This window comes from Podarcis erhardii (assembly GCF_964252035.2).
Source record: "Podarcis erhardii genome assembly, chromosome: 1".
Lineage (NCBI taxonomy): Eukaryota > Metazoa > Chordata > Lepidosauria > Squamata > Lacertidae > Podarcis > Podarcis erhardii.
The window spans coordinates 14,460,293-14,472,343 of record NC_138497.1 but is presented as its reverse complement, the minus strand read 5'-3'; the positions used below and the strand labels follow the sequence as shown (position 1 = coordinate 14,472,343).

Here is a 12,051-nt window from a genome sequence, read left to right as displayed (position 1 = left end):
TAAAATAGTTCATTGCATAAAAAGTTTTTTTTTCTTTGACAGCATTTCTAGACAAAATAAAAGAATTATCTACACCATCCTGGAACTTTCTCCACTGCTTGATTCTTCAAACATGACTCCAGCTGAATGGGACAAGATTGGCAGTCTCCTTGAGGTATTCTGGATTATTCTTGTAATGCTGTTGGTCACAGAAAAGATATTGAGCCATAGCCAACTAAATAAATTTTGTGAGCAGAACAACTTTCACTTTCATAACGTGTCTTCTCTCCTCCCCTCCTCTGGGTGCATTCCACATCATCTCCAGATCTGATCCGAAGGGTTGGGAGAACCCTCAGAACATATCTAGGGGACCACATGGGGAGAGCGGGAGGGGAGTCACATTCCATATGCAGAAGTCCTCATGTAGGGAGTTACTTAGCATTACATCGGAAACAACCATTGTCTTTCACATTGTGATCCCAACAGCCTAGAATAGTTTAAATGCTGACAAAAAGAAACCACTTTCAGTATCCATTGGGTAACTGGCAGGATGTTTCAACACATGCTGTTAGAATCATAGAATCATAGAATCATAGAGTTGGAAGAGACCACAAGGGCCATCGAGTCCAACCCCCTGCCAAGCAGGAAACACCATCAGAGCACTCCTGACATATGGTTGTCAAGCCTCTTCTTAAAGACCTCCAAAGAAGGAGACTCCACCACACTCCTTGGCAGCAAATTCCACCATCGAACAGCTCTTACTGTCAGGAAGTTCTTCCTAATGTTTAGGTGGAATCTTTTTTCTTGTCGTTTGGAACCATTGCTCTGTGTCCGCTTCTCTGGAGCAGCAGAAAACAACCTTTCTCCCTCCTCTATGTGACATCCTTTTATATATTTGAACATGGCTATCATATCACCCCTTTGATTCTTTACCAATCTTCATCGCTGACCAGCAAAAGAAGCACATGAATGGGTTTTTTAAATATTCACAATAACATGCTATTTCTATTTCACCCCTCTTTAAAAATACATGCATACCTTTCAAGCTTATTGCAACATAAGATTTGCTCCTCAAGGGATGACTTTCTGAAGCAGTCTCATGACCACGTTGCTAGAGCAACAGCAACAGTCCCTACATAATCCAGAGTTTTGGTTCTATCCAAAGTTTCCAGGATTAATCTGTAAACAGGATCTAACTGGAATCTAGGATCCTGCTCACAGGATTGCCCATGGAAAAGCCTGATGTAACTTTAATGCAATCAGTTTTCTTTTGCATAGTTCTGGTTTGTGTTTCTTGCAACACATCACCGTTTTTTATCTTGCCATTTCAACTTCCAGTTAAAATCCGTTTGACCACAAGGTGGAGGCATAATGCAGCTTTGAGCACTGCAAGGTTTATTGCATGGTAATGCCAGTTAGACTTTTCTGGAGCACAAAACATTTTGGCTTTGAGTTATTGAGGAACATAATTGATTTTTTTTTAAGCACTTCAGTGGGATGAGAAATGGAGGACTCATAGCTCAATGGTAAAGCACATGCTTCCCATGCATAAAGTCCAGGGTTCAGTTCCTGACATCTCTAATCAAAGGACCTGTAGCAGCAAGACAGCTTTATGCTGAAGACCTTCAAGAGTTGCTGCTTGTTAGAGTAGGCAGTATTGGGTGAGATGCATCCAGTGGTCTGACTCAATGGTGTATGGCAGCGCTCTATATACAGAAGTATTGACTTGCATTGCATTTTTGTGATTATGCCTAAAAGCTCTGTGATGAGTGGGCATTTTTAGGTAGATAAGCCATGTACCTGATTAAGGCAACTTCATATATTCTTCATAAGTTTGGGGGAAACTGCCCTGGAATTTTTGATCTGCTAAATCGGGGAAAGCTAACATGATGTCTTCCAGATAATACTGCACCACAACTGTCCTCCGCCCTAGCAAGCATGGCTTATGGTCAGGGACAATGGTCACGAATGATGAGAGCCGTAGTGCAGTAACATCTGGATGGCATTACGTTTGCTGTTACATTAACAGAGGACTTTCAAATAAACTGCACCCAATGTCTATACATTTCATAATAATAATAATTTATTATTTGTACCCCGCCCATCTGGCTGGGTTTCCCCAGCCACTCTGGGCGGCTTCCATAGATACCCAAAATACACTAAAATGTCACACATTAAAAACTTCCCTGAACAGGGCTGCCTTAAGATGTCTTCTGAATGTCAGGTAGTTGTTTATCTCTTTGACATCTGAAGGGAGGGCGTTCCACAGGGTGGGCGCCACCACCAAGAAGGCCCTCTGTCTGGTTCCCTGTAACCTCACTTCTCGCAATGAGGGAACCGCCAGAAGGCCCTCGGTGCTGGATCTCAGTGTCCGGGCTGAACGATGGGGGTGGAGACAATCCTTCAGGTATACAGGACCGAGGCCATTTATATAATAATGAATATACAGTGGTACCTTGGTTTATGAACTTAATCCATTCCAGAAGTCTGTTCTTAAACCAAAACCACTCTTAAACCAAGGCGCACTTTCCCTAATGAGGCCTCCTGCCACTGGAGCCCTTCTGCTTTTTGGATTCTGTTCTTAGACCGAGGTAAAGTTCTCACACCATATATATATATAAATATTTAAAAATTTGTCCAGTAGCACCTTAGAGACCAACTAAGTTTGTTCTGGGTATAAGCTTTCATGTGCATGCACACTTCTTCAGATACACTGAAACAGAAGTCACCAGACCCATATATATAGTGGGAGGGTGGGGTGGGGTTTTTCTCAGGAGGGTAGTAGGAGATGGGTGATTGACTAAATGGTATGGTAAACCTGTTGAGGACTGTTAACGACTGCAATTAGTCCTAAGGAAAAAGCAAGGGATAGTATGCAGATGATTAGCATATGTAATGATACAGGGATCCAATATCTCTATTAAGACAAGGTCTCTCCATAGTTTTCAGTTTAGTGATAAGTTGTAATTTAGCAACTTCTCTTTCAAGTCTATTTCTGAAATTCTTTTGTAATAAGACAGCTGCTTTGAGGTCCTGTATTGAATGTCCTGGGAGGTGGAAGTGTTCTCCTACTGGCTTCTCTGTCTTGCGATTCCTGATGTCAGATTTATGACCATTCTCAAACCAAGACACTATTTCCGCTTTTGTGGAGTTTGTAAACCAAATCGTTCTTACACCGGACTGTTCTTAAACGGAGGTACCACTGTATACAGCTCCATGCCATCTTTTGGACAGAAGAGGGCAGCCTTACATTAGTGATTTGCCTCTCTTGAGATTGGATGCTGGGGCTTCCTCCTCATATATACTATTACAATGGCCCCAGTTTGCTTAATCTGTTCCCGTAAATAGTATAATCCCCAACTAAAAGAGGCGACAAAGAAATCAGACCATATGACTCATTTGCATATGTTAACATTCCTGTTTTAAAGCAACTGCTAAGCTTTTCTTAATTAGCAGTCTTCCTCTGGTTAAGGACACATCATTAATATGTATACACTGAAGAACAGGTCTTTGAATTTTCTCATAATTAGCTACTGAAAGAACTTCATTTTCTGTTGACTATATTCTTTAACAATTAATTATGTTCAAGTCAGAGCTTCTCTGGAAGGAAACATTCAAATGCGAGATAGGAATAAACAAATAAATAAATATGGCTCCATTGGTACAGTGTTTTGTTTTGTTTTGTTTGTTGTTAGGCACACAGCCTGCCTCCTCGGTAATATAAGACAGTGTGGTGTAGTGCTTAGATTGTTGGACTAGGACCTGTGAGACCATGAAGCTCACTGGGTAACCTTGGGCCAGTCACTGTCTCCCAGCCTAACCTACCTTGCAAGGTTGTTGTGAGAATGAAATGGGGACGACAGAATTACGGGTGGGATTCTACTAATGAGTCCCAGCAGTGGAACCCCAGTACAAGGCATTCTGCTTGAGCAATGGGACTTCTTTCTACCCTGTGCTTCCAGAAATTGGCTCAGGAGGGGTCCAAGATAACCCCCAAAACAGCATGTGAAGGGAAGAGAGGGTTGATTGTTCCATCTGGCAAACAGAAATGCTTGCCCTGATGGAACAGATTAGCTTAGTGCGATGTTGAATCCCTCCCTAGGCATGTCACCTTGAGTATCTCCGAGGAGAGGTGGTATATATACATAAATCTTATTAAGTCTGGTTTGTTCTTCTGGCTAAATATACCCTTAAAAAAACAAACCAGAATTGTCTCACAATGGCAGAGTTTGTAGGTCACAACAAATCATGGTTTATCATGATGAGAGGAAATTTATTTTTATACCACCTTTAAAGGTGATTTACAAAACATTTTATGTGCCCACACACATATACCGTACTTTTCCGTGTACAAGACGAGGTTATTTTATTTAAAAAATATGTTAAAAAATGGGGGTCGTCTTATACACGGATAGTGCATTGGGATTGGTTGCTGCTGCGAGCCAGAGATTGCCAGCGGCTATTGTGCATGATATTGGTGACTGCGGCAAGGGCTGGTCTTGATTGGCTGTCGCTGCGGTAATTGGGCGGGCGATTGGCGAGGGGACAGATGATAGGTGAGGGGAGAGACGATAGGTGGCTTTTGCTATGCGTGTGAGTGGCAGAGTAGTAGGTTAGGCAGATCAGCATTTTTTGGCAATCCCCCCTAAAAAAAGCTCAGCAACTGGCAATATCCCCCCATTTTCTTAATTTGGAGTCCCCCAAAATAGGGAAAATAGGGGGCGTCTTATACACAGGGGCATCTGATACACGGAAAAATACAGTATATACACTTATACAATAATATTAAAACAGTATTCCAAATAAAAATTAAAATGTTGTAATAGTTGTTCCCCCCGCCTCCACTGTATGTTGCTTCAGTATTTGAATGCTGGCACCTAGAATGCGTTTGGTCATTTGAAAACTATTTAACAGCATGTTAGAGGAAAATAGTACTGTACTGAAAAATCAACTTATTTGGTGTAGTTTCTTCCCCTTTAAAAATTCATGTTGTTTGACTCTCCCCAAACTATCATTCCTGCCCATTTTTAGAATTTATCTTCTTAATGGGAGAAACTTGTTCTCTATCAACAGATATACTACGAAAAGTACGATGGCTTTGTGATCCTTCATGGCACAGACACAATGGCCTATACAGCCTCAGCATTGTCTTTCATGTGTGAGAACCTGGGTAAAACCATTGTTCTGACGGGATCTCAGGTAAGCTGCTTCCTTGAAAACGGAGCAGGGTGGGCTCTGTCTTGTGTCAAAGTTAAGCTGACATGTACAAGGTGGGTGTCTCATTCTTACACATAGCAGCCTTGGGAGCTATGTGCTTAATGTGTCTTATTTCACAGATAGGGGACACAAGGCTGTTCCACTGGGGGAAAATGGAGGATGGGGAGAAACCTGGAATTAATTCAGGTAGCCAGTCATTAGCACTGGCTCCAGGTCCACTGGGCATAATCCACCGCTGTCCTACCCTAAAACCACTAGTGTCTGGAGTGTCTGGTGGCGGTTGGAGGATGGATGGCGGCTAACAGATTGAGGTTGAATCCTGACAAGACAGAAGTACTGTTTTTGGGGGACAGGAGACGGGCGGGTGTGGAGGACTCCCAGGGCCTGAATGGGGTAACTGTGCCCCTGAAGGACCAGGTGCGCAGCCTGGGAGTCATTCTGGACTCACAGCTGTCCATGGAGGCGCAGGTCAATTCTGTGTCCAGGGCAGCTGTTTATCAGCTCCATCTTGTATGCAGGCTGAGACCCTACCTGCCCGCAGACTGTCTCACCAGAGTGGTGCATGCTCTAGTTATTTCTCGCTTGGACTACTGCAATGCGCTCTATGTGGGGCTACCTTTGAAGGTGACCCGGAAACTACAACTAATCCAGAATGCGGCAGCTAGACTGGTGACTGGGAGCGGCCGCTGAGACCATATAACACCGGTCCTGAGAGAACTACACTGGCTCCCAGTACGTTTCTGAGCACAATTCAAAGTGTTGGTGCTGACCTTTAAAGCCCTAAACGGCCTTGGTCCAGTATACCTGAAGGAGCGTCTCCACCCCCATCGTTCTACGCAGACACTGAGGTCCAGCGCCGAGGGCCTTCTGGCAGTTCCCTCACTGCGAGAAGCCAAGTTACAGGGAACCAGGCAGAGGGCCTTCTCGGTAGTGGCACCCGCCCTGTGGAACGTCCTCCCACCAGATGTCAAAGAGAAAAATAACTATCAAACTTTTAGAAGACATCTTCAGGCAGCCCTGTTTAGGGAAGCTTTTAATGTTTAATAGGTTATTGTATTTTAGTGCAAGTCTGGCAAAGAGATGATAGGACCATAAATCAATCCAACAAATAGTTTCATTGGCTTTTTTTTTTTTAAAGACCCAAGCAATTTGAGCTGTGTGTGTGTCTCTTTTAGGTGGAATAGGAGGAGCAGATCTTAGTGAGAGGTGCATGAGTGCTTCTGCACTCCCCACCCCCCAGCCCAGCCTGAATAGGCATCTTGCACTGTCTTGTCCTGACTCCTCTTCTCTCCACTCCCACCCCCTTCAAAGACCTCGTCTCTGCACTGGAAACCTTTGGCTCAGCTCTTCCATCTGTTCTGTTAACTGCTGTGTTTGAATACCATGAACCAACCTCTTTGTGCCCGGCAGGCTTTTTAAAAAAAACAAAACAAAAAAAAAGAGAAAGTTGTACGTAGGTGGAGAAAACGACAGAAACTACTAATGACGCTCTTTTGCGTTTGTGTGCATTTATTGTGTACAGTGTGTGCAGCATTCTAAAAGTATGGTAGTGCCAGTTTGGGTACAGGAGGAAACCTGGCGTGAGGTTCGGAAGAGGACTGGATAAATGCAATTTGATGTGGTGTTAATAAAAAGAGTATTTTAGTGTTTTATTGGAAGCCACCCAGATGGGTGGGGTATAAATAATAAATTATTATTATTATTATTGCTACTATTACTATTATTATTATATAGTAGCCTTGCTTTGGGGGGTGGGGAAAGAGAAATACAGTATAGATAGCCAGCGTCTTTCCTTCAGTGGGGCTAATAGCAGTTTTGGAGGGGGTGATTTTGGGTGGGGAAATGGGGTGTTGAAGGGAACAATTAGGCTCCTCTTCCATCAGCATTAGTGGTGTGGTGACATTAGCAGTCTACTGTGCAATGTTTTGAAGTACAGTAAAGGGGGGGGGGAACCAAAGCAAAGGAAGGTCTGATTATAGATCTCTCTTGCCACTGGCAGTTTTGCCCTTAGTCACCTGCCAAAGGAGAATCCGCGGTTGTCCCAGGATAATGGGCTGCCGGTGAACCAGCCCCATCGGGCCAGCTGGCTGCCACATTTTGCACTAGCTGAGGTTTCCAAATAATATTCAAGGCCGTAGGTTGTCTACTGGGGGAGGGAGGGTGTGTCGTAATTGGCAAGTGATATTTCTTCCAGGTTGAAATCTCCACTCTCCCTGCCAGCATAAAGAATATGCAAAATTAAAGGATAACTTTATGAGGGTTGGGGAGAATATATTTTAAATTCAACTGGAGAAATTCCACCATCTGCCATAGTTTAGAATGATGGAGAAATACGTCCACGTTCCAATAAATCATCTGATAAAGAACGTTGCATTAATTATTCATGGATTTACACTTGCTTGTATTACATATCCGGAGTCTCCTCCAGCCCCCTATCTTGCTGCTGCTGCTGTGTGTGTGTTTTCAACTGCAGTCATTTCTTATTCTCTCTCTTTCTTTCTAGGTACCCATATACGAACTGAGAAATGATGGTAGAGCCAATCTGCTGGGGTCACTGCTCTTTGCTGGACAATTTGTAATCCCTGAGGTCCGGTCACCTTCTTGCTGCTAGCCTTACCTCTGCTTGTCCTGCATGCCTCTCTATCCTTGATGATTATCACCCCAGTCCTTTCACTGACATTTCAGATTTTGCAGAAATTCAGATATTGTGGTCAGTGTACAAACTGAAAGAGAAGTGTAATTTTCAGTTTATCTTCTTGATAGGGGAACTTTATAAAACAACAATAAATGGTATTTGAGGTTATAAAATCATACATTCCGAAACATAAAATAATACCTCCTTTAATTTAGGATACTAAAGATAGGGTTGTTGTTTTTTTTGGCACAGCCCAGAATGCCCCTTTTATAGTAACACATTCTCTTCTTTACAAATTCTATTTTGTACATGTACCATTCCATTAACTTGAAATTAGCAGGGGCCCAACTGATTTTTTAAAAAATGATTATATACCTCGCAATTATTTTTAAAAAGAAAATAGCATCCCATTTTGATTTGACATCAGTTATTAAAGAAATATTGCTTACTAATCCCCCCCCCAAATTAGTAATATAGAGCACCACCATCACATAAAATCAGCAGCAACCAACTTGGTAGAGGAAAGTGTTGCTTAGGGAAAAGGGCTTTTTCATTGGAGTGTGTGTGTGTTAAGCTGGATGCCCCCAGTGGTACAAACTGCAAGGGGGCCTACGCTCCTGTCTGCCTCTCCAGAAACAATACGTGCTTTCCCAACCATTCTAAAGCTTCCGAAGCTATTTATATACCCACAGTGTACTCAAGAGCAGCGCACGTCTTATGGTAAGAGTCCCTTTCAACCCTCACTTTTTAACATCCTAGTCACTGGGTCTCAACTTGAGAGGTTCTTGGCAATCCGTGAGAGCTGCCAAACCTGCTCTTGGATGGAAATGCCACAAGCTGTTAGCTTATATTTAGTTCCAATCGTCTAAAACCCCAAACACTTAAGTGACAAGAGGTGGCACTTTTTGAAAGCACAAGAGATATAAACCTCTCCTACATAATTTTCATTGTATTTATAACTCTCTCCTAAGTCATTCTCATTATATTTAAAGAAAGAGTCAGGCATTATTTTTTTTAAAAAATAAATCTGTTGGATCTTTTAATTACAAGGTTTGTATACTGACATGTTCCTCTTCTTGTCCTTGTAGGTGTGCCTGTACTTTCATAATAAACTGTACAGGGGAAACCGGGTTACTAAGGTGGATGCAGAGAGCTTCAATGCCTTTTCCTCACCTAACCTGCCTTCACTTGCAACTGCTGAGGTGGATATTATAAGTAAGCCATGCTGTGATTTCAGTCCTTCCAGCTGTATAATTATGCCAACTGTAACCCTTTCCTGACCTGTTGCAGTACCAGGTCAAGACTTTTAAGCATCTTCATACATGCGGCCATTTTTGTTCATGGACTCTGGCCACACCATTGCTTGTATACTTTAATGATAGGTTCCGTACCACTTCTGCTTTGGATACTATCACACAAAATCATGTGGAGTCATGTTGCTGTTTTTCTGGATCAGCTTGATTCTGGCTAGCTTTATTTCTGAGGATTTTAGCTTTATTTTTTAAAACCTAAAGCGTTTGACTTGGAACCAATTTACCCAAGGGACTGCCATGCCCCAAATATCTCTACCTGGCACCTGTGCTGCTCAGATGCTGAGAGTAATACATGCCCCATAGGTGCACTTAGTTTGTACTAGAAACCAGGGTTTTGGTGATGCGTCTCCAGCCCTCTGGAACAATTACTAGCTGAAATTAAGCAGGACTCCAGCATTGTGATGTTTAGGTGCCTACTGAAGACATTTTCGTTTAAGAAGACTTTCCCTGAGGTTTTCCCTTCATCTGTAGAAACTGTTTTATTGTTTTTAGACTTTGTAGGAACAGTTTTATTTTTATTTTAGGATTTCTATGTTTTGAATTTTATTGAATTTTTAACATGCACGTTGCTTTGATGACTTCAGGCTGATACATGGTGTACAAATTTGTGTGACGAATGAATGAATGAATGTTAAAAAAGAAAACAAGTTTGTAGCCCTCGAACTCTCTGCAGTGGGCTTAGGGGATAGCATTTTATTTGTATCTCTTTGTTACTACCCTTTTTATTTCTCCTCTCTGTTATCCACACTTCTTTACTGCCACAAAATTCTGACTTCTGCAAAACTGTCAATATTTTTAAAAAAACATATTTCAAGTTCAGGCTTAAAATATGGCATTTGAGCTCACTTAGACAAAATAAGTAAATTTGAATAATAATGTGGGTGGGTGTGGGGTAGGTTATTACAAGCTCTATTTCTGTTGGAACTGAATTTAGTCAGGGATTAGTGCAAAGAATGAATGGCCCTGGATAGAAAATTGCTGCCCTAGGTGACAAGGTAAATGTTGTTTCAGGAGAAGTTATCAAGCACAAATACTTTTGTGCTGTGATCCTCCTGGGAGAGTTGTTGCTGAACTAGGCATGCTACATAAATACACTTGTTTCCAGAAGTCTAACTTTCTGTTCCCACAGTCAGTCTAGGATGGAAGGTGCCAGACAGACAGATAGGTAAGGGTGGTGCTGTTTCACTTCCAGCAATTATATGATGAAGAGGAAGTGGAGATGTACAATGAGGCCAGAATTGCAGACTGTGAAGACTGCTGGGTAAAAACAAATAGGAATATGTTGTTGGGATTTATGGGGGTGAGTTCTACTCAGTCTGTCAGCGTCTGGCTGAATGATGGGTAAGGGCTGTAGCTCAGTGCTAGGGTATCTGCTTTCCATGCAGAAGGTCCCAGGTTAAATCCCAGGTGCAGCTGGGATAGAGCCTAGCTGGAAACCCTGGACAGCTGCTGCCAGTCAGTGTAGAATTCTGCCTTACAGTTAGTGGAACTGCCTGATCTGCATCATTTGTCACAGAGCCCAGCCTCCACTAAGCAGACTGGTACTGGGCTGCATCACATTTGTGCAAGGCCTTCTGCTGGAAAATGGATTTTCCTTCCTTTTTCCTGCACTCCCCTCCAAATCTGCTCTAGAGGGTTGGGGGAATGCCCAGAACAGATTTCTATTTTTTGGCGGGGGGGGGGGGAGCACAAGAGGAGAAGAGGGAAGGGAAGTTCCAGTGCATAAGCAGAAATCTTTGCATGGATGCAACGTTTTGTTGGATACAACCCACTATATTTAAATGTTATTTTGATTCATAATATATGAGTGGTTTTTCTTTAAAAATGGACTCTTGCAGAATTCTTTACTGCCTTCATGGAATTAATCCTCACTCTCTAAAGACTGGCCACTGGTATCCCACTAGTTTTAACTCAGTGAAAGGCCACATGTTTCACATGCAGAAGGTCACAAGTTCAGTCCCTGCTATCTTCAGTGGAAAGGATCAGGGAGCAAGGTGCATGAAAGGCCCTTGCTTAAGAACTGACTGGGAGGACCAGTCATCTGACTCTGTTTAAAGCAGCTTCCAACACTCCTGTTTTCAGGGTTGCTATATTTAAAAAACCAGGACATCAATTATGCCTTTTAAATCCCGGTTTTATCCAGGAAAATATGGGTGTATGGCAGCCATACTGTTCCTGTTTCACTGAGAGGGAACTAAGGCTGAGAGAGAGTGAGGAACAAGACCCAAAGAATAAGAGCAAGTTAGTGAACTCTGGCCTAGAAGTCCTGCCTCTAGCTCTAGGATTCTGTGTAAGGAGGGATTCGAACCGCCGACCTTCTGATTGGCAAGTCCTAGGCTCTGTGGTTTAACCCACAGCGCCACCCGCATCCCTTCTTGGTATGTTTAGATGAAGGCTATTTCCATTACTACCCTACTGGCTATAAATGCAGGCAAGTTTATTCTTGTCATGAATATATAGGTGGCATAGGTTTCCATATCTCTCTTTTACAAAAATTGAATCAATTATCTTGCAGAAAATTAGTGCCATGAGAAGAGGGCTGTGTGTGTATGTGTGTGCCTGAACTGTGCCTTGCTTTGCTTCAAGAGCATCCACCCATAGGCTCTTTGTGATTCTCCACCTCTTGGCCACCTCCCTGTATTCAAAATGAATACTTCACAAACCTATGTAATGGGGTCTGGCTTACGTTTCGCGAAGAAAAGAAGATGTGAGAAGAAAGCCTCTGTCTGGAGGTCGGAACTCATTGAAAGTTGCATTTCTGGTTTGATTTCATAACACTGAATTCAGGCACCCCCCTCACTCCTTAGGGAGGTGTCTCTTCTCAGAGCTACTGCACTCTGTGAAGTGAATGAGTTCAAACCTGTACTGTAGCGTGACTCCTGCATGTTGCCTAACCAGAGCCCTACT

General features: G+C 42.7%; 1 protein-coding gene across 1 annotated transcript in view; it reads left to right on the top strand.

Moving 5' to 3' along the window:
• Positions 1–12,051, top strand: part of ASPG (asparaginase) — a 60,487-nt gene that overhangs the window by 13,452 nt on the left and 34,984 nt on the right. The window contains exons 3-6 of the mRNA XM_081861710.1: positions 43–154; positions 5,053–5,178; positions 7,700–7,783; positions 8,920–9,046. Of these exons, the coding sequence (XP_081717836.1) occupies positions 43–154; positions 5,053–5,178; positions 7,700–7,783; positions 8,920–9,046 (449 nt within the window). The remainder of the gene's footprint in view (positions 1–42; positions 155–5,052; positions 5,179–7,699; positions 7,784–8,919; positions 9,047–12,051) is intronic.